This window comes from Gymnogyps californianus, chromosome 3 (genome assembly GCF_018139145.2).
Source record: "Gymnogyps californianus isolate 813 chromosome 3, ASM1813914v2, whole genome shotgun sequence".
Lineage (NCBI taxonomy): Eukaryota > Metazoa > Chordata > Aves > Accipitriformes > Cathartidae > Gymnogyps > Gymnogyps californianus.
This window is the reverse complement of record NC_059473.1, coordinates 5925705-5952818: the sequence shown is the minus strand read 5'-3', so window position 1 is coordinate 5952818 and position 27114 is coordinate 5925705. Positions and strand designations below refer to the sequence as shown.

Below are 27114 nucleotides of genomic sequence, written 5' to 3'. Positions count from 1 at the left end.
TAATTAAAATTCTGTAATATCAATTTTTAAATTATCGGATGCATTTCATTGTGTGTGTGGCCTTCTTTCAGTGTTACCAAATACACAGATTCTATGTTGAGAAGCTCCAAACCCTGTATAAACCTTTTTACCTGTAGAAAACCAAACATAGTTGTGTCTTTGTTACTTGGTAAAACTCAGATATTCTAGATTTTTCTTTTTTTGTTCCTCCTGTATTTTTAACTATCCTTAAATGTTACTAAAGTAAAGACTGGTAACAAGAATATCCCAGTAAACAGTGCAAGATTAAAATTCTCCATCTTCTTTTTGAGCTGCTTGCCAAAACAAATGAAGGAGGACAAACAAACCTAGATACTGTGCCCTTGGGTAGAATATAATCAACTCGCACAACTACAATTTGTATTGTTTGGTGGTGCATAAATGAAATTAATATTCCTGTCCCTGTTCACAGAAACTGCACCCTCAGAGCTCAGCTTTCCTCTCTCTTCCACCCGAAGTGACTGCACACTGCATAACACTGTCACAGGAGAAGAATCAGTAGCACAGCATCTGAGGGGAATTTATCACAAAAGTAGAGCAAACCTTCCAGTGCGTCGCTGCTATTTCTTCTGGAGAGCAGCTTTAACAGAGTTCAGAAGAAAAGACAACTCACAAATAAAAACTTAAGGTGAAATCAAACTCTGAAGGAACTGAAGCCACTAAGTCTATTTATACCAGAGGAATAGAGTCTGGATTAACAGCATGTTGGGGAATCACTCCATCATGCCACTCATAGGCATGTCCCCATACCACACATCAGCACCTTTGCAGCTGACCCAGACTCTCAATGCTCGCAGAACAGGAGATTAGATTAGTCCCAGGAAATTAAATTAGTATCAGCGGAAGTAAGAACGACTCCACTGCTCTGGTGAAGTATTACAGTCTGTCTAAAAGCTGCCTTGTATTTAGGGTTGAGATCTTTCTTTGATTTTTCCGGTTGTGAAAAATCTTGTCTCCTCATAACATATAAGGATATGGATGTAGGGATACACTTACTCTTCCATTTGATTTTTATCCTTGGACTTTGCTTCCGTGATCTTCTCCTGCCTCTTCTTGTCCATTTTTTTCTTCAATTCTTTCTTTTCTCTAAAACATAAAAAATAAAGGCAAGTTCAAAATGTATCTAAATAAAAAACACATGGAGTAGTAATCAATTATAAGAGGAATAGCACCTTACTTTTCACATGTTTCTTTCAGTTTCTTTAGCTGGCTGTTCTGACACTCTTCCGCTACATCTGTCAACTTCTGAATAAGCTAAAAAAAATCCCAAGAAACAAAAATATGTATTTTCAGCTAAACATCATACATGCATCTAAGTTCCCTCAAAAGTTTGTAGCAGACATGAAAGTGTTACACCCTTCCCTGATCAATTACCAACAATCAAAAGCCATAAAACTTCTTATCAGTGTAAATGCGTTCTTAACTTGCAGAGTTCAGCCAGACTTGTGTATGTCCAACTTACACAGAAACTACTACTTCTCTGTACATCAAGGTGATATAGTTTCAGAATATTAAACGTAAAACCAAAATATATTTTGCAGATTTTACCTTTGCTAGGAATTAAAATGCCTATGATAACTCATAAATGGTCACAAACTGAATTTATGCAATATAAATTACAAACTGAATTCTTGTGCCACTGAATATTCAAGGTTTTCTGCAACTGCTGAAAACATTCCTCTTGCATTGAGCATTATCACACGGAACACCTTGGATTTCAGGGTGGTCAGGTGGATATTGAAAATTCATGCATGATAGCTAAGAAAGCTAAGCATAGATAAGTATAGCCTACATTTTGATCGCAGAATCATGGATTCAAAAAAATCTGAGTTGTTGGTTTGAAATCTGCTGTGCAGCGCTGGGTCCAATCCTATTCGTGCTGAAACTGCTAACAAAAAGCATACTTGTGGTGGTGATGCTGATGGGAGAGGACACATGGAGAGGGGTTGTGTGCAAGTTCAATGAATGGTGAATTAAAGTGGGAAATGGGACCAATTTGGTTTGATCGCTCCCTCTAGTTTAAGTCTGATTCTGTAAAATAATCCTCTCAGGATGATGAACGAGAGAACGTATAAAAATGCCTAGCTAGTCTCATCCAGCTTTTCATTCCTTAGATAAAAGAAGATAGACACCGACAACAGGCTCTCCTCTAAAAGAAAGACATCAGAAAGAATCTCTCAGCTGCAAGGCAGATTTTAATGGGAATATTAACTCCTGCACAGCTCAGAGGGAAAACTGTCTGAAGGTTCTGTGCTAAAAAATGAATTTATCCTGACAGTACCTAACTGGACAATGCTGAAAATGTAACTTTGCTTCGAGAAATGTCATTTCCCATTTTGAAATGAGAAATGAGTGAGCTTACAATATAAGCCCAACTATGTGGATCCAAAATGGTTCATTTTTATAAAAATTAAGAACTCTGAGATGCAGCCAACAACTGTTACTTGAATGTGGACTCTCTCCCTGTGGCACAGGTAACTGCCTCCATGCACTCACACTGGAGCAGCTGTGATTCACATACAACTGGTGATAAACAGGGCACCACTTGGGAACCGCAGCTCTGTGCTATGATCCATGGGAATGAATTTGTGAAAAGGCCTTGCTGAGCGATATCCACACATATCAGTCCTCTGACCTGCTCTTTTTGGATGGCAGGGCAGAGTAGACAAATCACTTCACCCAACAGTAATGAGGCAAAACATCATAAAATAGAAAAAATTGTGAGAGAGGATTGTCTGGAGCTGAGAAACAGTTTGCACTCCCACAACACCCTTTAAAAATGTTTTCTGCCTGAGAATATCCATCAGCTGCCATCTGCCCAAGCCCCTCTATTTCAGGTCAGAGGGCCTATGATCCTGCTGCAGTTGTCAGCTAAACTCCAGCTGTAAAAACACAAGCTGGCTTGGACTGATGGATGCAAAATATTTCTTCACCATATACAGATTATGTCCTGCATCCCCTTAAGGCATTCATCTGCAACAGGAACACTGTTTGGCACAACTTTGTGCCCTGGGGAAAGTTTGAATCTATTTTCATTTATTTGTTTTCATGGTGTTTCAATTTATTTTCCAGCTAATCCTGCCTCCTTGAGCGTTGTACATTTAAAAAAGCGGCAGAACAAAACAGGAACATCATCCAAAAGCTGCAGTAAACTGAGACTTACATAACTAGAGGTAAGGACTCTGCGTTAGCAGCAGTAATAACCCTGTTGCCTTTCTGCCTTCCATCCAAAGCCTTCCAAGTTGTCAGAACTGTTAGCGACAAAGCGACACAACACCCCTTGAAGTTGCAACAGACCACAGGGAAATCAAGCTCTGAAATGGACTCCAAGTAAGAGGAAGCCCCACTTAATTATAATGTCATGCTGCTTTCATTACGCACCTTGAGATTGCTAAAGAAAAGCAGACGACATAACAAACGTACCAGCTTAATGTGCTCTCGTTTCTGGTACTTTTCACTGTAATACTGCTCCTGTCGGAGATTTAGCAGCTGCTGTTGTTGCTTCTCCTTCAGCTCGACTAGCTTCTGGGTCATTTCAGAGTCGAGCGCAGCTAATTCCTGTTCAATAGTTGAAGAACTGTGGTCTGGGCTGCCCGTTTCAGATCTGCAAAGACACACACACGTCACCAAGGTCTAAGTCACCAGGCATGTACACTCTGCCCCATATTTAAACGTTGTTTTTAAGGCAGCTCGTTATACGTAGCCCATTAAGAAGTTTCTCAGCACCACATACAGGGCCAGAAGATGATTTTAGCTCTAAGTCCAATGATTTCATCTTTTAGGAAAAAAATAGTGTTAAGAGTTTATTAATGGGATGGCTATTGCTTTTAAACCTCATTTTACTAATCCATCATGGTGCTGTGAACCAGACTTGGTATAAATGAGCTATAAATGCAACTGCCAAGATTTCCCGTAAACAGATGCTCATGGAACTTGTTTATCCACTTCCAGACATGTAACTTGAACTTCAAAGCTGCACAGTCCTCAGCAGAAACGGTGAATGCTAAGTATTTTGAAAACTGAGTCATCCTTGCATACATTTAGTAATAAATTTAAGAGCATAACTTTACATCTGCATTTATAAAATGCTTAAAATGGTAGGAACATCCCTTTATTTGGTATTTTCTCCCCCCTTCAGGAAATGCCACGCATAGCACACACAGAGGAAAGTGCTCTATGACTGCTGACTTCAGGAGGAAAGTTAACACCACAGCGGGGAGTAAAACTCAGAAAGGCAGCACATAGGAGCAAAGGAAAAATATAACGAGGAAGCTAAAAGCAACACTAAGAAACAGTTTTTTTTTTTTCTTCTTTCTTAAGACAGAAGGAAGGATAGATGTAATTGTGAAAGGACACATGATGACACTAAACTGCTCAAGGGAAAAATAAGCAGCAAAAGCAGCTATCACTCTCAGGCCAGCACTAAACTAAACCCAAGAAAAATATATTAAAAAAAAAAAAAGATTATGCTGTGTCCCTGCTCTGCTGCTGTGTTTACTGCTGTACTCAGGTGTTAAATCAGTTGCCTGGGAAACCTCAGAACAGCGTATGAGATGGACAAAACAGCAAAACCTTGAACAGAGAGGGCCGACACTGTGAGAAAAATGTTTGCTACTCAGAAATTTGCAGAGCTTACAATACAGAGAACTTGCTACACTGGCTGCCTCTCTTCTCTCTCCCAGGTTCAAGTTTGCAGCTGCTGTCAATTAGAGTTACTTCAACTGAAATAATGTGAAGCTGCTTTCATCGGTCTGAGGATACGAACCCCAAGGTAGCCTCTTTTCATTTCTTGTATTTTTATTGTATTTGAATATTCTGCTAAGAGGTTAAGTGGTGTCAGTGTGATAGGTGAGGATAATTTAAATACAGAGCCAGAAGACAGCATTAATGAATATTAAAGTCAGCATATTATGCCATTACACTGTACATTTTAAAGCTGACATTTCTCTTGTATTTTTGGGAGAAAGAAATAAGGCCTATTTCTAAACGCTGCCTAAAATACTACAACTGTCTTTTAAGGGGCATGATCATTAAAGAAACTTCAGAACACCTCCAGCAAAACACTTGCGCATGTGTATAAATAAATATTTCAAACTTCCTATAGACAATGGCTTTACTGAATCTTGGCCCAATTTTAGACAAGGGCATGAAACATGGATTGCTTCTGACCAGAGACAATGCATTTTTATGGCAACCTGATACAGAGACTCCTGATGAAGTAGTGATTTATACTTTGCAGTTACAGGCAAATAGCTTCAGTAATAATTTAAAATGATAAAACCCGCCTTTTTCCTTGGGATCCAGTGTTCTATTAGAAGTCTGCTGCTAGAGATAATATGTACTTGCAAGTTTGAAAATCCCCAAAAATATATTCCTGCCTTTTTAAAATTCAACCTCAGATTTTTTAACCTTCAGATTTCTCTGTATCTGCACATAAAACTTCACATCTCTGAAATCACTGTGACTGCTCCACGTAATAGACTGCGGAGTTTTATTGCCTGATATCATGAATGATTTATGGTCAGATCATAACAAAATAAAAAAAAAAATCCTTTTTACTCAAAGATAAATGAGTAATTTTATTTATTCAGTTTGATTTTCTGCTTAAATTTGAATAGAATATGCTAGAGAAAAGAAAGAAACATGATGTTGTTTTGTCTGCCACTATCTGTCACACACATTGATGGTGGAAAATACAGCAGATAAAATACCACTGTGTGTGCAGTTGACAACCAGTCATTAAGGGATTTTGTTAAACTCAAGTGTAGAGCCCGGAAGCCTGAAAACTGGCAACAGTTAAGGGCAGCTGAACATAGATATACTATGAGTGTTAAGCTCTTATTAAGCCCAATGACATTCTGTCATCAGGCAAGCATAAATGAATAAGCTCCTCCTAGGGACAAGTTATGGCCTGAATCCCAGTCACTTACATTTAGAGGTACTATCAACAAGGTTGGCAGCCAGAGCATGCTCGCAGATTTTTTCTCTGATGGTCTCCTACCAAAAAGTATCAAGTAATTTTTTTAATGTTCATTCAATGTCTTCATATTTAAGAACTGCAGCTGTATCAATTTTATGTAAAAGTTAAAGGACTTTTGTGCTTATCTAATTACTTTAAAAAATAAACTATGTTAAAACGAGAATGCTGCACTAATGGGAGAAATAAAAATTCAATTGCAACAGTACCAGACACTGATTGTACCTACTGATCAGACACTGATTGTGTCTATCTTTTGCCAGGAGTTAAGAATTTATCTTTATTAACATATAGTTCCTTACCATATGGACAATAATTGTGGAAAGATTAATAAGTCATAACAGTCTTTGCATTTCAAACTGATAATGATAAATACAACTCTCCTTTTTTATTATTACCTAAACAAATAATATAAAAATTATATCAGCACACACAAAGAGATAGGGCAAGGCAAGACTTAGAAAGAGACATAGCACAGAAGGGTGTGCATGCAGAGGCAAAGCCAAGCAATCATTAAGAGAGCCCCAAGTGGTCTGGATCAATCATAATTTAAACAGTAGTCAGATGTTAATAACTTCCAGGTGTTTGTTTCACCTAATGATATACCTGGTGCCTTCTACTCCAGCATGAGTTTTTTCTGAGGCTCTAACTTGGAGACAATGCTCTTCATCCCCAAATTCAGAATATCCGTTTTACCCATAACTAGCATAAAAGAGGACTAAGTTTTATTCCTGTTTTGACACTTGGGTCTCTTCCACCACCAGACCAATTGCTTAATATGAGCAGGATGACCATGTGAGCTGGCTGCAAAAACTTCTCCTTGCTTGAAAAAGGAGCTACATTATAAAGTTATATTATTAAGTGTGGGGTAGAAGTTTCCATGGAACTGATACTCCTTCTCCTAAAGGAGGTCAGCATGGGAGAAGATGGGGTGCTCTGATAAAACGTGCTGCAGTTGACCTGAGTAGGAAAGTAAAACACTTTATCCAGATAGGTTTGAGTTCTTTCACGCTACAGTCTGGTTTCTGAACTGTCCCAGTATGTAGGGGATGCCCGCTCTCATAGTTTGTGATTAAGCTCACTACCTAACCACTGGCTGCTGTTGCCAGTACAGCTGAGTCACCTACCCATAACCAGTGGTCTAGGGAAAGTCCCAAGATAAATATTGCATGCCCTCATTTACAGGGAAAGAGGTATAACATGGTGAACAACTTATCTGGCTTCTAGCAGAGAAGCAGCACATCACGGAGGCGGCTTTTTCTGATGATTTCCGTATCAAATGCCCCAACTTCATTTTGCCTAGGAATCTTGCTGCTTTTGATTTTTTTCTGTGCTCTAATGGCACCTCCATATTAATTGTCTACTATAAAAGAAGACTTAAGTAAAGATCTCCAATACCAAGAACAGGAAAGCTATGTTCAACATACCTTTTCTTACTGTCTCTTTTTGCTGTTTTTTCTAAAACTGCTCTCCGTCGCAGGTAGTCATTTTGGATTTCATTATACTTTGCAGTGTGCTCTTTGATAAGGTCGGTGGTTTTCTTGTGGTGCCTCTTTACAAGGTCCTTCATTTCCTTGTAGTGCTTCTTCTGAAGCTTAACAAAAGACTTCTGTTGTTTTAGCTCCTCAATAGTCTGTGCTTCCACTTCTACAATGATAATAACAAAAGCCACTTCAATTTTCTAATAATGTATGATTTCAAATCAGAGAAGCCAGGAATTGCCATTAGCAGGAATGAAACAAAGCACGCTTGTTTACTGCAGCTAAGTGAAATGTGCTAGCTTAAACTGAGTCGACTTATCTGGCAATTAGCTAACCAGATTGAAAATACTGTGGCAAATTTAATTGACATAAGAATAAGAAGTGAGATGAAAATTTAGAACACCAAGATGTGTAGCAAAATAAGAACCATGTACTTTCTTTCCTCAACCCCTTTCAGATGCGTAAGATTCCCATCAGCCCAACATACACAACCATGATCTTACATAGATATGACCACAGATCTTTTTTGTACCCACTGTACCAACACTTCAAGTCTCCCTTCTCTCTGGATGGGCTACATAACATGCTGATGCCTAAACCCCCTTCACAAACAGCACTTCAGCTGCCTGCTCTCCTGCCTTGACCTGGGCACTGGCTGGAGGCATCTGTCCCGGTATCATCATGGCATCTCAGGAGAGACTTCAATTCTCTCTTGATGGAGACCCTGCATCAGAGGAGTCATGGCCATTTGGTTGCTAGTCCAGCAAAGGATCGGTAGCTAAATGCTGAGAACTACGCTCCAGTGCTGTCGCTCCAACAGCAGCTATGAAGGATGTCCTGCTCTGTGAACCCAGATCACAGCTCGAGCTCAGTATCTGCTAGCGTGATCTGCACGAGCTCACCGCAAATCAGCAATTAAAAAAAATAAAACAAACCCAAAAACCAAACAAAAGCGCTGCAGGGAATGATGACTTGCATGATCTGGGGTCACAGCTCTGGAAAAGCCAGACTGAAGACCCCTTCCCAGACAAGACTGATTGTATGAGGCCAGCAGGTACTCCCACAATCTAGGCCAGCCTCTTTCTACTGCACATGAGGGAGACTGAGTAAGAGGCAATTAACATGAAGAATTTCATGCGTTTTATCTGGTTTCCACACCTAAACGTAGGCCTACACAAGATTTGGACATGGAGTGGGTTCTAATGTAGGAGAATGACTATAAAATAAACTGAGTTATGAAATTTGCAATCTAAACTCTAACTCCAAGCTGGAGGACATGACTCCCAACTGAACAGTAGGGCACCATCTGACTGACAGGCCAGTTTGCTTGATGTAAGGATAATTTCAGTTTTGTAGGAGCAATGGGAACACTGCAAGGCTAATGAAGATAAAATGGTTTCACTTTTCACTACTATTCACAATATTCAGAGCAAATTTAGCTTCTGTTCTCATAATAATGCTGGTCTTTTGTCTGCATTAGATGGTACTGTTGTGCTTGTGAAACTACAACAATGGGATATTTTTAAAAAATTCCCTGTTGGCAACCAATACTGATCTCATGAAACGTGCTCAAACATTTAATAACTTCAAAGCTGAGGAAGAAAACATGGTATGTACATTTTCTATGAGTTACTGCAGTCCTAATCACTCAAAGAAATGTCTAAGCCAGATAGCCTATTTCATAAAAAAATATGTTTCTCTTGACAAAAAAGTGTATCATTCATGCAGTGTAAACTGTATATTTATTACCTGTGAGGACACTCTGAATAAGATCTTCTGTCTTTGCAGGAGCTTTCACCGAACCTAGAGGTAAAAGAGATGACTAAGTCTAATTCTTTTAAAACAACAGCCATTATTGTGCTGTTTGATTGCATATTAAAACATGGCAGGTGACACAGGACACACTGACATGGGCATTTATTAATCATTTGAGAAAAAACATCTCTTGAGCAGAAGAGTAGCCACATGGAAAACAACACTGATCCTGTGAACCAACACAAAAAGGTAACCTTCCGAAAACCCACCTCAGCTTTGTTGTTTTACTTAGGAGGAGGATGTTATTGAACTCAGTGATACCACTCACATAAGTCATTTAAGTGGTATTAGGCTGACGGTTAGTACAACTGCCCTATATTATGATGTCAGTGCAAAATTTCTGTACACAAGATGAATCCAGCTCAGTGGAAGTCAGTTAGATCAAGCCTATGAAGACTGCAGTCATAAAATTATAAACACTGTGGTTTAACTAGCATTTGTTATAGGAGATATGTCAATACAAAATATATAAGTATCCGAGACTGTATTTTGTGTGCAAAATAAGATATAACTACATGCACAAATTAGGCATATTTATAAAAACAATTTAGAGATACCTGAACTTCCAACAACAACAACAAAACCCAGCAAATTTTCTTGCTTGTAATGAACTTCCGTTCCACCACAAAAGCAACTCTTAAATAGAAGATATTCGTATATTTGAAGACGACTGGCCCTAACACAATACAAAAGTACTGGGAAAATTTCTACCTGTTTTATAAAAACAAAACAAACAAACACACACACAACCCCCGCCTTTGTTCTTTAAACGCAAAGCACATGAAAAATTATTATCCAGATTTATTTTGAGAAGATGGGACTTTTTTTTGTTTTTCTTTGTTTTTTTTTTACCTGGTGCTGGTTGGCTATGGACAACCTGAGTTGCTGGTTTCGGTGTAAGAGAGGCAGTGTAATTTACTCCATTTTCTGCTGGTGTTGGCCTAGGTTCATTGTTAGCTTCGGATGGTGCATCTCCATGGTCGATCTGAAAATACATAATGATTTACATTACTCTTCCCAACTAACAGACTTAAAATTATTTATTTGCAGGTCTAGTTTAGCCTCTTTTTTAAAATGTAAAATTCTGTAAATGTTATATATAAATCATTCTAAAAGAAAACAAACAAACAAAAAGATATCCTTAAGAGCCATGGTAATCCAAGTGGTTCATTTTTGTAGGGTAAATTTCAAGAAGAAATAGAGCATGGATTAGTCTGAAAAAGTATTTTTATTTTAAGTGGATATAACTCATCAGGGACACTTTTCAGTACAGTATATATTAGCTACACCAGATGTGAAATCTGTGTTTTATTGAAAAGCATTGTTCTCTGCCATAAAACCTTTCTAGAAATAATGTAGAAGCTGGCATGAAAATGCTACTCAAATCCCTGCTGTGAACAAAACATGTACACAAAATTACTTTCAAATTTCATAGACACACACAGCACTATCATTATTCACCGTTCTTACAGAACAGAGACATACTTCTGATTCCCAAGATCTTACATTCTTGTAATTACACTCCAAGGATAATATGTAAACAGTACCTCCATCCTGCTACATAAATACCGCCATGGTATCCAAATATTTTAGCATTTTCCACAATCTTTTCTTTCTCTCCAGTTTCCTAAAGGCTCAGGCTTACAGCGTACGTTCTAGTATGCATTGAACATCTTATAATTTTCCTTGTGACCATCAGGTTTTAAGCAAGCACTCAGCAAACAGAAGGTCATTCAAAGCAATTTTTATTTTGAAATGGCCAAGCCCCGCTTCCTGCTGTCCCTGCGAGGGGCCAGTTGCCATGGTGTCTCAGGGTAGTTTTGGATTTGTTCCTTCAGCTGCTTCCATTTCACTCTTTGATGGTAATCACATTACATGCAGAGGCAGGATACCACAGTTGTTGTTTTTTTCCCTTGATTACTCCACACTTGCAAAATATCAGCCTGTGCTGCATCAATAGAGGCAAAATACATTTTGACCTAACTGTTTTGTGCTGCTCCTGCTGCTGATTTCCTTCATCTTGGCCCTGACAACATACTGTATATTGCAAAAGGATTTCTGTCTCAACAGCCTATTTCTACCAAATTTATAGGAGACAGATACTGTAGTCCGAAACATGATGCAATTGAAAGCCAATGCCAACAACTTCATTTATATCAAGCAGGAATGACTGCAATAAAATAAGGAAAAACATGATCTAGCCAACATTTATGACAGTTGAACAATGTGCCTGGCAAAAGCTGTAGCTGTGATAAACACACACAGACATGGTTTCCCCTCATTCTCCTTAAAATATACTCCTCACAGGATGCAATTCATTAGCTTAATAAAAAACATGTTTGCTATATAGATCATCAACATTTAATACAAATAAAGCTAGAATTCCTAACTTCTGGCAAGTTTGTGCCCCGAAAGTTACTGCATGGGAAAGTGGGTATTATCTCCTTTTTTCGGGACTAGGTTTGTATGTGGCGCGAAATGCTGCATCACAGCTTGTTGAGAAACTATTAATATAGGCTGTCACTTTTGGACATAAAAAATCTGTTTTCAGAAACAAAAGCAGAAATGTGAGACAGGATCAGGAAGTGAATAAAGAGTAATTTTCACTACATCAAGCAATCTAATCTCATTAAAAAGCACTTTCTCTTCTCATAATTCATCACAGAGAATGCTAAAGTAAACATGATTTTTCCTTAGTGGAGAATATTTTAGGCTCTTTTCAAAACATGATGTAATCCAGCCCTATAATTTATAGTTTTAATATTCACAGGAAATTATTTGTATTCCACATGTTGCCATGTCTTTTGCAAGACAGTATATTTACTAAGCAGAAAGATACATACCCATACAGGTACATATCTATACGGTCTCTTTTTACTTCGACAGAGAAGAGGAGCTGCAATTTATTGGGGTTGGGAGATCTCTGTGCTGCACTGTTAGACTTGGTGGGCACTTTGCCCCTATCCTCCTTGGCAAAGTAAAAGCAAGTGTAAGCAAGGTCTCCCTATAAGAAGTGTCAGATCAACTTAATTTCCATTACTGTAACTTGGTGTGATCATTATGATTTGCAAAATTATGCCTGAATTTTCATTTTAAATGGTGGTATCAGATATGCTAAGTGCAGGTGCTCTCCTAGAGATGTTTTTGTTTACTTTCCCTATCAAAATAATTTTATTTAACCAAAGAAGTCAACTGGCTTCATTTGATTTATATCCAGGCATGCAAAACAAGAGTTTCCATTTCAACACTGTTTTATGGGTAGAAACAACAGGTCAGACGCTCTGCTGCTTCCATGTCAGACACATTAATGAGCCAGCAAGGCCTCCTGACTCCCTGACTCTCAGTGGGAATTAACATGCAGCCCCAGGGACAGTAGACCAGCAGGCACAGCCAAAATGCATTTTACTCTGGCTAGCTTTTCCTAGACCCCTACACACTTCTGCTCCCATGACTGCAGGGGTGAAAACGTACAAACTAGTTACATCAATCTACTTTAGGCTGGGATTAATTCATCCCAAGGAACTCTCTGCAAATTTCTATGGCTTATTCCTCCTGTCTGTAAAGGACACCAGGCAGGGGAAGAGAAGGCAACCTTCACTACCTCTAAGCTCGTAAAGATTTACAATGTATTCAGATAAGTACAGTTAAAGGTGCAAAATCCATGCTGCAGGTATTACAATGCTTCCATTCTGCAAAAATAGCTGTTCTAAGGCCAGGCTGGAAAGCAAGAACTGACCAGAAAGCTAAAAGTAGGAATTCATGTTACACTCATGACAGGAACATTGCAAATTAATACAGAAAAGATGCTGTAAATTTTGTCAGTTCTCCAGCATTCTTTGTTTATGTTATTACACTGATAATTAACAGGCAGTGTAATTTGAAGCCTAAAGAAAGGCTAATTTATTTATTCAAAACAATTCACTATTAGGTAGCTTATTTGACTGCTGTTTTGCAAGAAGCCTGAGGAACTTCTTACAGAGATGCAGTTTAAACTTCTAGGTAGCAAACAAAAAAACTCAGTTTTCCTGTGACAGCTGCAAAAACCCAGCTCAGATAAATAAATGTGTGTGAGGGGAGGGGAAGAGGTGTGGGGAGGTGGAATCTGTGCTAGGAGACAGCACAGCTTTGCACACAAACATTTATAGTGTGTCAATTTGAAACTGTACATAGGAAAATTGAATCCAGGTGCGCTTATGTGTACATTTCTGGCAAACATACTTGGGTTTATTTAGCTATGTTGCCAGTGAATGTACTTGCAATTATTAACCAACGTGATTCTCGCGGGCCAATGTAAGTGAACAAAACAGTCAGCCCGGCTGACTGATGAAGAAAACTTTTTCATCACATAACATGATCAGGCAATTCAAGATTTCCAAGTACAGCCCAGCTGCCAAATATCTTACCTAGAATGGGCGTTTATGAAGAGAAGGTAGCAATGGTGTATTTAGATTGCCACTTAAAGTGGCAATTTTGTATCTGTCCCTTGCTACTGCATCTAACTGAATGGTTATACATTTTTAACAAACACACCACTGCAATCATGACAGTTTTCTTTTAAAAAATATTTCTCTGCTACTCCAGAACAAGTTCCTTTATTCTACAAGCTTTCAAGCTCCTTGACATATGGTAGCGCTACTTGAGCGCTACAATTCATCTTTCCTTCTTCCCATTTGCTTTAGAAGATACTCTGTGATAGAATTTTTCTAACTAACAAATAAGCCTGTACAGACCAGGAAAATCTGTACTTTTTCAAAGGTAAAAATGACCTCTAAGGTATTTAAAGGATTATGTTAAAAAAAGACTTTGCTATTAAAATAGAATCTCATGTGTAGAGCGTCCTAGATAAATGTCTAAGATACTATTGAGCATTTCACAGTGTCCTCATTCAGCCGAACTTGTGACACTGCACAAAGAGTAAATTGTTGGCCACTGAATTGTAATGACTTTCACTCATCTGGTCTGCTTTGGGAATGTATTCTTGGTTACAAAATCTAGTTCAGTGAGGTTTTGCACATCTGAGAATTGAAGAAGACAGGCACCAGAGCTGAGGGCAGTTTAGGATTATAAAGCATTTCTCCATCTTCGCTAGAGACCTGTACCAAGTGCCTTTTGATTCACATGATGTGCCTAACATCTGACACAAGCAATCTTTAAAAGACAAGGTTGATATTTTCAAACACTGCTAGAAGACATCCCAATGACAATGTCTGGAACAGAGAGACTGAACGTTTGAATGTGCACAGAGCTTACCAGAAACGAAAGCTGAACTGCCAGTACTCTCAATTACGCTCAGAATAACATCTATGCATTTGTATGCACAACACCTCCAATTATACAGAAAAATAGGGTTTACAGGTTAGTCCGTAGGTAACCGCATATACCTAAACAGATACCTGAACAACTGAAAATGTAGCTCCCATAGGTTTCAGCTAAGCTAGAATAGGCCTGAACATTTATTTACTCTATGGTCTCCTCCCTCTTCTAAGATCTATGAAGGGCTGGATCAGTTGACCTCCAAAGGCCCCTTCCCATCTAAATTATTGTATGATTATACAGGGTCTCTTCAGGGCACATTTGCTCACGGAGAACATATAGAGACATCATAATCGGAGATACACGAATGTTTCTGAACAGAATAACCTCTCCAGAAACAGAGCCTGAAATTCTGGAAAATTTGTAATATTTTCAGGAAAAGCTACTGACACAAAGTTGTCTTTTTTATAAGGGGAAACTTCAGCGTCACACTGGAAAACAACAGGCAACGACTTATGAAGATTTCATTACTACATAACAAAGCTGCAAATCAGCATGCACATAACATGGTTTTTCATTCAGCTTTTGGTGTCTCTCTACCTCTGAACAGTAACTTGCTCCATGCACAACATGCTGCCTTCAGTGAAGCCACACACACAGTGCAATGCTTCTTGGCAGTAATGTACCCTAGTCTCATTGTAGGCGAGATGTTCAAGTAATCAACAGATACAATTCCCAAGGACTTTCGATATTTGTCTTTCTAGGCAAAGTAAGTGCTTATAAATACTATAACATAATTTGCAGAGACTCTGAAACCTCCCTTACCTCTTTCTTTACCTCTTCTTCATCTTCCAGAGTCAGTGCTGCCAGTTGCTTAGCTCTCTGCTCCATCAAGTTTACATATCTGATTGGATTGGATAAGGCCTCGATCACATCTAGAAATAACACAAATACTTCAGTTTCAAACCCCTTATGTTATGGCTCCAGTACTCCTCAGGTTTTAAGAAGGAGACTGTATTTTTCATACAGATCTGCTGCTGATAGGTACTCCTAGGTCCTAGAAACAACAGTGGAGGGGAGTATGCCATCATGCACAAATACTCTAACACGAACCCTCTTTGAGTTTGTGCTCGGGTCTTGTGGCTGTGCATTTTCTGCACAGTGTTTTATGACAGATTTTCAAAGCTTACAGCATCAGCTGACTAGGATCCTGCTTCACGTGAGGCACAGAGGAGCATTAGTAAAAATCCTGTTTTTTTTTTAAAATCAAAATAGCTATACAGAATACTCTTTTTCACTGAAGATGCACAGTATGGTCTTTAAACCTATCCTTGTTCAGAGCTGATTACAAAATACAATGCTCTACATTAAGCATGGCACTTTGCTTAGGAAACAATTACATACTACTGTGTCGTATAAGCAAAGTTTCATTTGTGTTTCAATGGCAAATGCCTGGGGTATTTCCTCCTTTAGAGTCATAGAAGGTCTGCTGAAAATAAAAGAGTTGGCCCTAATCCTAAACCTCAGGCAGGCCGCTGTAAATCAGGCCATCTTGTATGAGCGATGAGACATAATGATCCATCAGATGCAGAGGTTTGTTCACAGGATTGTTATCCCAATATGGCAAGTCATCTACACCACATTCATTTTGCGTTTCCATTAACCTTTGTATTTCCCAGCAGGAAAATGTCATGGAATTACCTGCATAAGTATCAGGTACATAGTCTTTGACCTCTATGTACACAAAGAGAGCTGGCAGTGTCAAAGGCTGGTTCCTCTCATTCCTCAAACAGATGTAGTGATAGCCTGCAAAATAAGAAACAACGAGTTCAGAGCAAAAACTCTTCCACAGGCATTTCCAATATAATTGTGTTATCATTTGTTACTTATAGTGTGGCTCCAACCGAGCAAGCAACACCAGGGACTTCTGGTAGGGAAAGATTTACCTGAAGGGTTTCAGAGATAAGTATACAAACAAGGGACTGTTAGAAAGGCACATGACACTGCAGTTTAAAATAGTATTTTCCCTTTATTTTTACATCTGTGAATAATGCTAAAAATTGTCATTTATATGATTCTTGATGCATTCTATTTTGTTACCTTTGGCTGAAGTTTTTTTTAGTTTCCTAGCTCTTACGTAATTTTCAAAAGCGACCCTTGTAGTACTCAGGCATCTGAACAGCCAAGTAAAGCTGAGATGTAATAGTCCACCCACAACACAGTATCTAATTTAAAAAATAGACAATGTGGCACTATACCTACAAAGTGTGTGTGTGTGTATGAATCCTATCATGTGACCAACCTTAGAAATATATCTGAAAAAAGAGTACTTTCAGACTGTTTTGAAAGCTGGCTGTCTTGTAAGAGTGAGGGCACCCATTACAGTGCAGCTTAGCCAAGTTAACGGCGAGGCACCACAGATGGGGCAGCCCCAAACCCTTTGTCGCAGCCACCTACCACCATCTCCTGCTCTTTCTCTTGCTCACTGACACTTTCCTGACTTTGTGGATAGGCAGCTCAGCAAGCTAAACTGTGGAAAAAGCAACCTTCAGAGACTGCAAAGAGTCTTCCATCAATTTAGCTCCCCAAAATGCCTCACCATAAGGTCAGACATATTAATGTCAGTTTAAAGACAGTGATGGAAGTGCACAGATAGAAATGGGAGAAAAGGACTTCCAGACCCAACAAACTCTTACAGCATTGCAGTGCTGCAAAGCTGCATCCTCTGCCTCACGAATTGGTGCCCCTCACACCATGGCTGGAGTTGTTCTTCTAAGGCATGATTACGGAGCCGCACATACGGGTAGTGTCAAGATACAAGTCACAAGCAGGATGCACTTATTTGGGGAGATCCTCACTTGGTTGATGTGAAAAACTCCTTCTCCAAGTAACGGTTAAATCCTTGCTTTGGGAATAACAGTAATTCTGTGGATTTGTGTGACAGTATGATACAGTTTTCAATAATGTCTCAGAAAAGAGAGAAATTACATATTACAAAGGTTTCTCAGTTCTCTCAAGCTCCTCCAGCAAATTTTCAGCATACACACAAATTAAAATCAACATGCTGTTCTCCATCACATACTGTAAACTAACGATTACTGGAGTCAAAAGGACAGAAGATAGGCCTGTGAGTAAAAGCTCTTGAAAGTCCTTGTATGATTTAACACAGTGGCCTTTGTTTTAAAAATCACAAGCTTAAAAGCAGATACATGATTCAGTGCTCTGCTGAATGGACTCTGTGCTGCATGAAGGGTGAGTGCCATGAAAGGGGATCAGTTGTGTAAGAGCTCACTTCCACCAAAAGAGGGAAATCCTTAACATCCCCCTTTCTCCTCTCCAATCACCTATCTTCCTCTGGAGCTCAGCAGATCCTCCATGGGGCAATTATATCCACTAAGCCAGCAGAAAACAGCAGAGATTTTTCTGCTGGATTGATAAGCTGAGTTGGATCACAAAAAAGGTGTGGAGACTGGCAGAGCTGGCAGAACAGAATGGCCAGGGATGCATGGCCAAGAGCAGGGTAAAGAAAAGGGGAAGGGAAAGAGAAGTGACAACTGGTGAGGAAGTCCTGGAGCAGTGACATGCCCAGCAGCCACCTCCCATGGCTAGCCTGTTTGTGGTTTGAGGCCATGAGACCCACACCAGCTAAGACAAAACCGCTTGGAGCTCTTCTTAGAAGAGCCCTGACATCACCTGCCAGAAGAGAAGCGACTGATTTATACATTACCTGAGATCAGGTCTCCAAGACTAATATCGACAGCAACTGTTAGGGACATGTGAGTTTTGTGCTACTGCTGGAACTGGCTAGATAAGGTACAGGGTAGGCACAGATATTCTTACTGTTCCACTGTGAGTGAAGCTGCGAGCATGTTTATGGCCCATATGCTTGCCCTAATTTAGTTTCCTCCCCTCCCCTGACTGGCAAAGCTGGCATTGGGACACTTCTCTTGCTCAAAATGCCAATGTCACTGCATCTTTCTGAAACATGATCTCTAACAAGTCTCTGGCCTGGAAAATTAGGGCTGAGTTGTCACACAAGACAATTTTCAGTTAAGTGGCCACTAATTATAATAGAAATAATTATATGATTTGGAAGAGACCAGTAATGATTTCTTTTTTTTTTTTTTTTAATTTTCAGCAATAAAGATGAAAGTCATTTTGGGTTGATTTAAAGGTTTTGCAGAGATACAACAGCTTGCATATAGGTCAGTCCTTGCATGCATATAAAAATTACATTAGAGGAGCATATTTTGCTTTCATTCCCAGTAATCTCCCATTCTCACAAAGATGACATCAAAATTGGCTGTTGCTGCCCTCTTTCCTCTTGAAAATGTACAATTGCACTTTTTAGCATAGAACTGTGAAGATGCAGTTGATCTACTGGAGACCAGTAAGTGCCAACCATGCCTCTGATGCTTAATTCTATTGGTTTTCCTGGATCATTACAAATTTAAATTTCTCATGAAATATGGTATTTTCCTTTTCAAAGTTGAGATAGATTATTCAAATCCCCGGTTGCTATAAATCTGCAGAGTGGCTGCTGATTTACAGCACTGGGAGTCTGACTTGCTGCTTCTTTTCACTACACGGCGTCCATCTCAATAGAGAAAAACATTTACCTGGTCGAATTGCTGAGACTGGTAATATCCGATGACCAATAAATTTCCCTCCTTCTTCGTACACTGCTAGCCTCAAACATGCCAGGGAAGGTAAAACAACCTAGAAGGCAATATTGTTGCATTATTAACTTTCTGCTCTGAATGAAACAGCTCCTTCCAGACATAGGCTATATAGCAGACAGAAAGAGAAAGCTCAGTCTAGCAGATAGTAACATCTACACATCCATAGGAAGGTCTTACCATATAAGAGGTCAGGGTGTATGCACCTGTGTGTCAAAATAACTCTCATAGAAACATTCTTCAATCAAGAAACTTGAGGCAGGATGTGTGCATAGTATGTTGAACCCAGCAATTTGACCCTATATTTTCAATATGATACAAGGGACTATAGCAGCTCAACTCCTATCACACTTGAACGCTGCTCTGTTTTCTGCTTATTACTCGCAGCCCTACAAGGTTTTTTCCTTTGTGTTTGTACCAACAGGATTACTTACTTCTAAGAAAAGTCACCGATAGGCATATTAGCATTGAAAACTCAACAAGCAACCTGTTTTGCAGAGCGTGAATGTATGAATTACATGAACTATGTCAACCCTAGTAGAATTGTCCAGTGCTGCAGCACACTCGCTGGCTGGGCTAGAGAGGTTTAACCAAGCAGGATGTTTACTAGCATTGGATGCTTTCTTGGCACTACATAAGAAAGAAGGCCAAACAGTGAAAAAAGAAAACAAGAAATTGAAAAAGGTTACTTAAACTACTCTACTAAGATAGGGATCTTTAATATTACTTTAAAAAACTGTGGAGCATAATTCATCTAATTTTCTTACTTAATGCAAATATACATGCAAATACACATATTTTTAACCTGGGCACAGATATGTATTTTTTCAGAACATATGCTAACATTTATCTGGACAATTAAAGGAAAAAAACCCAACAATTCAAAACTAAGAGTTTCTCTAATTTATTTTCAACATTACTAAAAATAGTAATCTATGCTTCTCTGAGCACAGAGGCAGTCAGGCACGATCATTAACTAAATAGAGAAATGAAGTACACTAATTAGAAGTTCATTACAGAAGAAAAATGCTAGTGATGTTTCCAAACTTAAGCTCTGGCAGGCTGCCAAAGGAAAGTCATTCAGAAGGCCAAATATTCAGGGAAAAGGGCTGTACTCCCTAGAAAGCAGGGCTGCAAGTACCAATTGTATAAACATCTCTGTGAACTACATTTGCTGAGAGAAATATGAAAGAAATTGTTTTACAAACACCTGGACTCAGGATCCACTTAATCACAGTGCCCAAGAAGCAAAACCCAGAGATTCTGTTAAAAAACTGGCCGTAAGTATATTGCGAAGCACAATAAGAAATTCATGTTGCACAATCCTAAAACATGCTCAGTACTTTCTGCTCCCTCAAAGTTTAGAGAATTGAGTCTGAGTAATATTGTTCAAATTGCATGAGTAACTCAGGAGCCTATGTCTCATTTTAAGTGGATGGGTTTTATGTGGTTTCATCACCTAGGTTCTATTTATATAGCACAATCTAGCACTAAGCAGAGATAACAGATTGCTTTCAATGTGCTAGCTTGGACAGCTAGATTGTTATAGCTGTATTCACATCGTCTTGCTTGCAGGTTAACAGGAGGGCTGTTCAGCCAAGGCAAAACACCATGGTAATTCAGCTAAACTGCTGCTGGGATCTGCGCTCAGGCGTTCATAGCGTGGCACTGCACTGTGCCATGCAGATGAGTCTATCGACATGTCTGCTGCTTCCAGCTGTGTCAGTGAAACAATCAAGGTGACTTTAAACTCATTTATTTTAGTAGGAGCTGGCATGACTAGAGTAGCAAAATTACACCAAAAGCGGTTAACAATAAACAGTTCAAGACATAACTATTCAGAATCTCTTTTTCTTCTTTCTAACAAATGCAAAGTTTCAGTAAACCACAGAATTACCCTACTGGACAGTGATAAAACAAGCACAATGCACGTTTGGGAAGCAAGTGTTACACCGACCTTCTTAAACACTATGGTTTCCTCTTCCCAGACGGGATTAACTGCATTGCCTTGAGAGGTCTTGGTCTTCAAAGCTTTTCTTCTTGTATCCACAGGCAGGCCAAACATGTCGACTTCTACATAGGTACCGACTTTTTTATCAGAAAGAAACTGACCTGAAATTATCTAAAACCAAAACAAAGGAGGATCACTAGAGACTGCTTTGGTGGATTAGGAAATGAGTGGCTGAAATGCAGACGGATAATTCTCATTAATGATCAGATAGTATGCATTTAAAATAAAACCAAAACAAAACCAAAGCCACAATAAACAAAAACCCACTGTTTAATATTGCAGACACAGAAAAACAACTTATGAGGCCTGGTTTCCTGTGACCCTGTTGTCCTGAATTCCCCTATGAGCGATAATGTGGTTGAGATCATGCTGCTGCCCTTCCCTCAGCAGGAATACTCGTTTGGATCTCATCCTCAATCTGGCTGCCTATTTCCATAACATGGTATCTTTGAGAACTCTAATTTCTATCCAGTTTCAACAACAGGTTCAAAAAATGCTGGAAGAAGAGAGATATAAGCAGCAGAGAAACTACATATGCTTTTAACTGCAAGGGAGAAAACAAGCTAAAAAGTTGGTATTCTAATAAAGGCTCTTCACAGAGGGTGAGGAGTTCCACTATGAAAACAAAACAACTATAATATAGCTGGTCTTTTCTAGTTCTTATTTTTAACAGGAAACACAACTCTCAGCTTTAAAAGGTTAAAGAAAGGTCTGCAGTTACCTCAGAAAACTGAAGAGGCACAGGAATATGTAGCAGTGTCACTGTACCTTAACAAATTGAGGCTTGCCTAAAGCAAGTCTTAATCTGTTCTCAGCTTTTATCTTGTATGGGCATTGACATTATAACCAGCAGAGTCTTCACCAAGCAGGCAGAAGCTGACTTCTGACAGCTGTCTCATGACTCCTGGATGCTCATTCCTGTTAAAAATGCTGTGCATCTCCTAATAGCTATTGAATGACTTCCACCTCCATTTACTAAAATTGCAGAACAAAGTGCCTCTAAACCCACAGGAGAAACTGAAAGCTTCCATGATTACAGGTCACCACAAAAGGTCATTCCACACAGTCATCTTTTTTTACCATGCATGTCATCAGATTATTATTTCATTCATATCCCTCCCAGCACTGCTCGGCTACGCTTGTGTCTGCAGCCTGAGAGGAAATACTTGTTTTCTCTCAATGAAAACAGGAGGATATTTTGCAGGTGGATTCTATAATACGGACACTCTTCCAATGGACAAGTCCATTAAAGGAATAACAGGATTTCAGAAAGTTTATGTTTTTATAACTACAGATACACCAAGTATAAATTTGTGATCCTGTCCCAGCCAATGCAATCTATCCCTCTAAACATTCATACAAGTAGTTCTCAATATGCAGATTCCTGGCAGTCCTTGAACTTCATTAGAGGTCCTTAAAAAGGAACGAAGAAAGGCAAGTTGGCAATGAATTGCAGCTGACATTTATGGTTCCACAGTTCTGCTGGAGAACTTACAGGGAACCAGAAAATTTATTTATACTAAACACTGTAGTGTTACAGCTATTCCAGTCCAACCTACCACTTCATAACAGCATGTTTTAAATTCAGCCCTTTGTTACTAAAAACACAGCCAAACTACTCTTAAATCCATTCACTTCCCAATTACTTCTATGAAAAAGAACACATACAATAAAAATACACTCATTTATCCTACAATATGAAATGTGAGGCAGAATTTAAAAATGAAATGTCACTCCATGAAATGAAATGCATTTTATTTTCTTGACTTACTATAGTCATTTGCTAGGCCACTGCACAACAGAAATATATCTATGCTCTGACATTGTCAGGAGAGCATTTTCACCAGCTGTGTACGTACCTTGACAGACAAGGTGTTAGCTACTATTCCATCCACTATACTTTCAGTAAATGGATCAAAGTGTTTGTCTGGTCTTCTCATGAATTCTGGCTTTAACCTGTATCCACTTTTGCCATTGTACTCGTACATTCCCATGTTTATTTGCATAGACAAATCTAGGTGTTAAAAATATTGGTAAGAATTATGTTCTGGATAGATAGTAATTTTAAAACGCAATAAAATAGTAACAATTATTGTGATTTCAAACTGACTGTAATGTAAACCGCTATTTATGGCACACTGTTGCTTTAGAGGCTTCAGTTGTGATTGTGGCCACCCTCTTGGATTCTTTTGACAGGAAGAAGACACCTGTAAGACATCTTTCAGAGACTACTCAATAGACAACATCTTCAAATTTTAAAAGAAGTCTTGACACTTAGGTTTTGAGTCCCTCAGTGTTGTACTGATTGTACTGTTGTATCCAACTCAGCAGAGTACTTATGTTTCTAACCCCTTCTAACATCAGACACTGGGTGCCTGACACTTGGTTGAAATTGGCCCAAAGAGGTTTTTATTACTCTGCAGACTCTCAGTCTGTGTAGGGTTTTGCTTTCCACGGAAAGGTGGTGTGTACACGGGCACAACTGGAAAGGAAAAAGGGAATGATACCATAGTACCATGTGCCCATAGGCAGAACGTGGCCAGGACATGTCCTGGGATGCAGTAGATTGAAATATTTGTATGTCTCAGAACAGGCATAGCCTTGTAAGACAATACATTCTATTTCAAAAGTGACTTGTGCATCTAGAAGCCCACATGTCTTTGTTTCTTAAAAACTCACTTTTAAAGCGGAATTTGCTATCTAAGTCCCTTATGTCTTGATATAATGAGCTTTTGGAAGACACAGGAAAAAAAATCCCTGCCAGATCTGAAATGCTGCTCAACGGTAACCACTTACAAGTGATGACAACATGGAGGGCATTATGTATGTGTATCATACTAGCGACAGCATGGTAATTATGAATATTCCTCATTAAAAAAAAAACCAAACTTGTGTTAAAAATGTTAATTAACAGTTCTGTAGTATCACTTGATCACTAGACATCTTTTGATGTATAAAGCCTTTCCTACCTACAAATCAGAAACTGTATCCGAGAAGCGGAAATGTACAGCTTACAAAATCCAGAGACCAGCATAACTTACCTACAGTTTGGAAGTTAAGAGCAACCATTTGGCAGCCGGCGTTCCAAAAGACTTGTGGCATGTAGTTCGAAGAATCTACACGTGTTCCCTTTGGGTAAATTCGGCTTAGCTGCATTTTGTTGTATCTAAATGGTGAGTAGTTAAGATATAGTATGTGTGAAAAAAATCAACTTTGCAGAGAGGTACAACTGCAGTATTTAAATGCAGGTGTTCTTTACAGAATGGCAGCGGGTTCCTTATTGGATTTCTGCAACCATAATGCTTCCAGAGGTCCACAATTTTGTAGGAGATATGATAAATATGGGGTAATTAAAAGTGCTGTTTGTTCCTGTACAGAGTACTCAGAATAAGCAAGGAAATAGCACGGGCATATGCACAAAAAAGATAGCATTCATAAAATTCCATTTATCATTATGGTTACTAATTTGGGATTTTCCTAAGATTGCATTTATAGAGGCCAATTAGCTGTAAACAGCGAATCTTCCTCTGGAGTGGGGAGAGGTGCTCAGTTAAAAAGTGCTCTTCTGGAATGAGCATTAGAATTGGCCTCTACATACAGGCAGAAATGATGAGTGTGCACTTCTTACAGTTGAGTCTACAAATCTCAGGGATGAGAACATGCTGCAGGTTATCTGTGGAAATAGCTTTCCATTAATCTTCTTTAAGGCACTATTTTATCTTGACCATTCATTAACTGCAGCCACGATGAGAGATATTGAGAAACATCAAAAGGTCTAAACAGAATGCTCCTTAGCTTCTCTTTAAAAGTTATTAAAAAAAAAAACCTAAAAAAAAAAAAGAATTGCGTGGCAATAAAACAGCTCAGTGCTCTTAGAACTAGAGGTATGATGGGAAAGCAAGTTTTCTCATATGACTTTGCAAAAAACCAAGTCAGCCACATTTTGACAATTTGCTCACCATAACTCATACCACCTCACATAAGATGATAAATTTAACAATGAGAATACAAAGTATCAGGTCTTCAATATATAGTTTATGACTATTCCCTCTAGTCCTAGCCCACAGCACAAGGACTCATGCCAGCTTTTAAATTAGCTCATCAGAACTCAGGCCAATTAACTCATCTAGGAAGACAGTCAAATCTACAAATTTCATTTGGGTTCCCTATTTCCCCAGCTCCTGTCTCCAAATTTCAATAAAGCCCCGTAAGAGATCTCAGATTTAGAAAGGCTAAGAAAGCAGCTTTCTGAAAGTCAAGGATACTCCACAAATTCCACAGGAGACTTCGTAAGTTGCTCAAGCCCTTTGGTTTCCACAAAGGAAGACATTTCAAAACTTTTGTTGCGTTCTGAAAGTTTAAAGGGGAAATAAAAACAGTGATACATGAGAGCATGAAATCATATGCGATACATGAGCTGCAAAAAACTGGTTTAGTCTCAAGTCCCCTTGTCCCATCTACTGTTCACCAGCTCATTTCACCTTGATCTCAAAGACTTTACATACACAAATGTTTGCTGACAGCAGTAAGCTCACTCTGCACATACTCAAGAGCTCCATCTGAACTCACATTAGCACTGCCCAAATTAAGGGCATTGGTACTGCCAGAGATTGCTACTGTACCAGCTGCAGGCAACAGAAAGTCAGTGCATGGGCAGAGATCTCTCATGTTTGCTTGCAAAGTACCGTGTTGATATATTTGAGAGGTAGAGCCCAAAGCTCACAGGTGTGACGCAGAGATATTGTAGCAGCTTTTGTGGGGAACACAGAGGGCCCTGCTGGATCTCTAGATTGTCTTTGCAGACAGATGCAAGGGCTTTGAGCCAATTTGAAGCTATAATAACTAATGTCCACATCAGATTAAACTAAGCAGTGCGCTAGCTGTGCCTACAGCAGTTCTCGTTATCTTCAGTATTTCAGGGTAAGGTCACATCTGTCTCAAACAGTCCTGGAAACATTGCTATCTAATCAAGCCTGAAGGTACACTTCTGTGTCCCAGCAGGTCTTCAGACCTAACCCTGAACTAATACGGAGCTTCTATGACCTCTTTAATTTGGTCAAACTTTCTGACCTGACAGTGCTGAAAAGCTCCTCCTAAGCTTACAACTCAGTAGGACTAAACATTAATTTGTGTATCATTTGTTACTCACCTTTGCCTGATGTGTGCACAGCCTTTCAATGTACCCACACGACATGCTGCAGCAGAGAGCCTAAGTCAAGTCCCTTCTAGCTTCAGTATTTTTTCCTTTACACTTTTGTACAGAAAGTAAGGATTCCTGTAAAGTAACAGCTTCCCATTTCATCACAATCAGCTGCTTAGACTGCCTAGAAGGGGCCACAGTGCTGGGAGGTCATATTCATTAGATATCTCAGCACTGCTCTCTTTAAAAATGAGGGAAACAGTGCCTGTGTTGAAACATGAACTCTCTAGCCTCACCACTTTATTGAAAGCAAACAATAAGGCAGAGAAAAGGCTTGCCCTCATCCGGTTTTAGAAGTAATTGTGCTGCAGTAATCCAGGGATGGCCAGGAGGCCAGCCTGGCCAGCTCCTTGAAGTCAAACTGCGAAGCTGCGGGAGAGGGATAAAACTGAACAAAAGCACTTGTCTTGCAGAGAGAAGAAGGAGAGAAACAGGTGGGCGCTTTCCTTATAGGAAGCCAAAAAGGAAGCAGTGGATCCAAAGAAATGAGGAGCTAGATTGTTTGGGCCAATGTGAGAGGAAAACGTGCTGCCAGCCTGTGAACTACAAACTATTCTCAGTGTATGTTGAAGAGCCAGAGGATGACCGTGGTGTTCCAAAACTGATTCTCTCCTTCTAGGAGAGCTGGGACTCAGACTTTATTGGGGTCCCTATTTCTA

The 27114-nt window shown here is 39.2% G+C and overlaps 1 protein-coding gene across 1 annotated transcript in view; it reads right to left on the bottom strand.

The window, feature by feature from the left end:
- Window positions 1-27114, bottom strand: part of PLCB1 (phospholipase C beta 1) — a 408615-nt gene that overhangs the window by 63255 nt on the left and 318246 nt on the right. The window contains exons 17-29 of the mRNA XM_050893175.1: window positions 25521-25605; window positions 24297-24421; window positions 23115-23269; window positions 21202-21366; window positions 19185-19284; window positions 16267-16371; window positions 15391-15500; window positions 10165-10297; window positions 9247-9300; window positions 7444-7663; window positions 3463-3643; window positions 1217-1293; window positions 1036-1125 (exon numbers count right to left, since the gene is read on the bottom strand). Coding sequence (XP_050749132.1) covers window positions 1036-1125; window positions 1217-1293; window positions 3463-3643; window positions 7444-7663; window positions 9247-9300; window positions 10165-10297; window positions 15391-15500; window positions 16267-16371; window positions 19185-19284; window positions 21202-21366; window positions 23115-23269; window positions 24297-24421; window positions 25521-25605 — 1600 coding nt within the window. The remainder of the gene's footprint in view (window positions 1-1035; window positions 1126-1216; window positions 1294-3462; window positions 3644-7443; window positions 7664-9246; window positions 9301-10164; window positions 10298-15390; window positions 15501-16266; window positions 16372-19184; window positions 19285-21201; window positions 21367-23114; window positions 23270-24296; window positions 24422-25520; window positions 25606-27114) is intronic.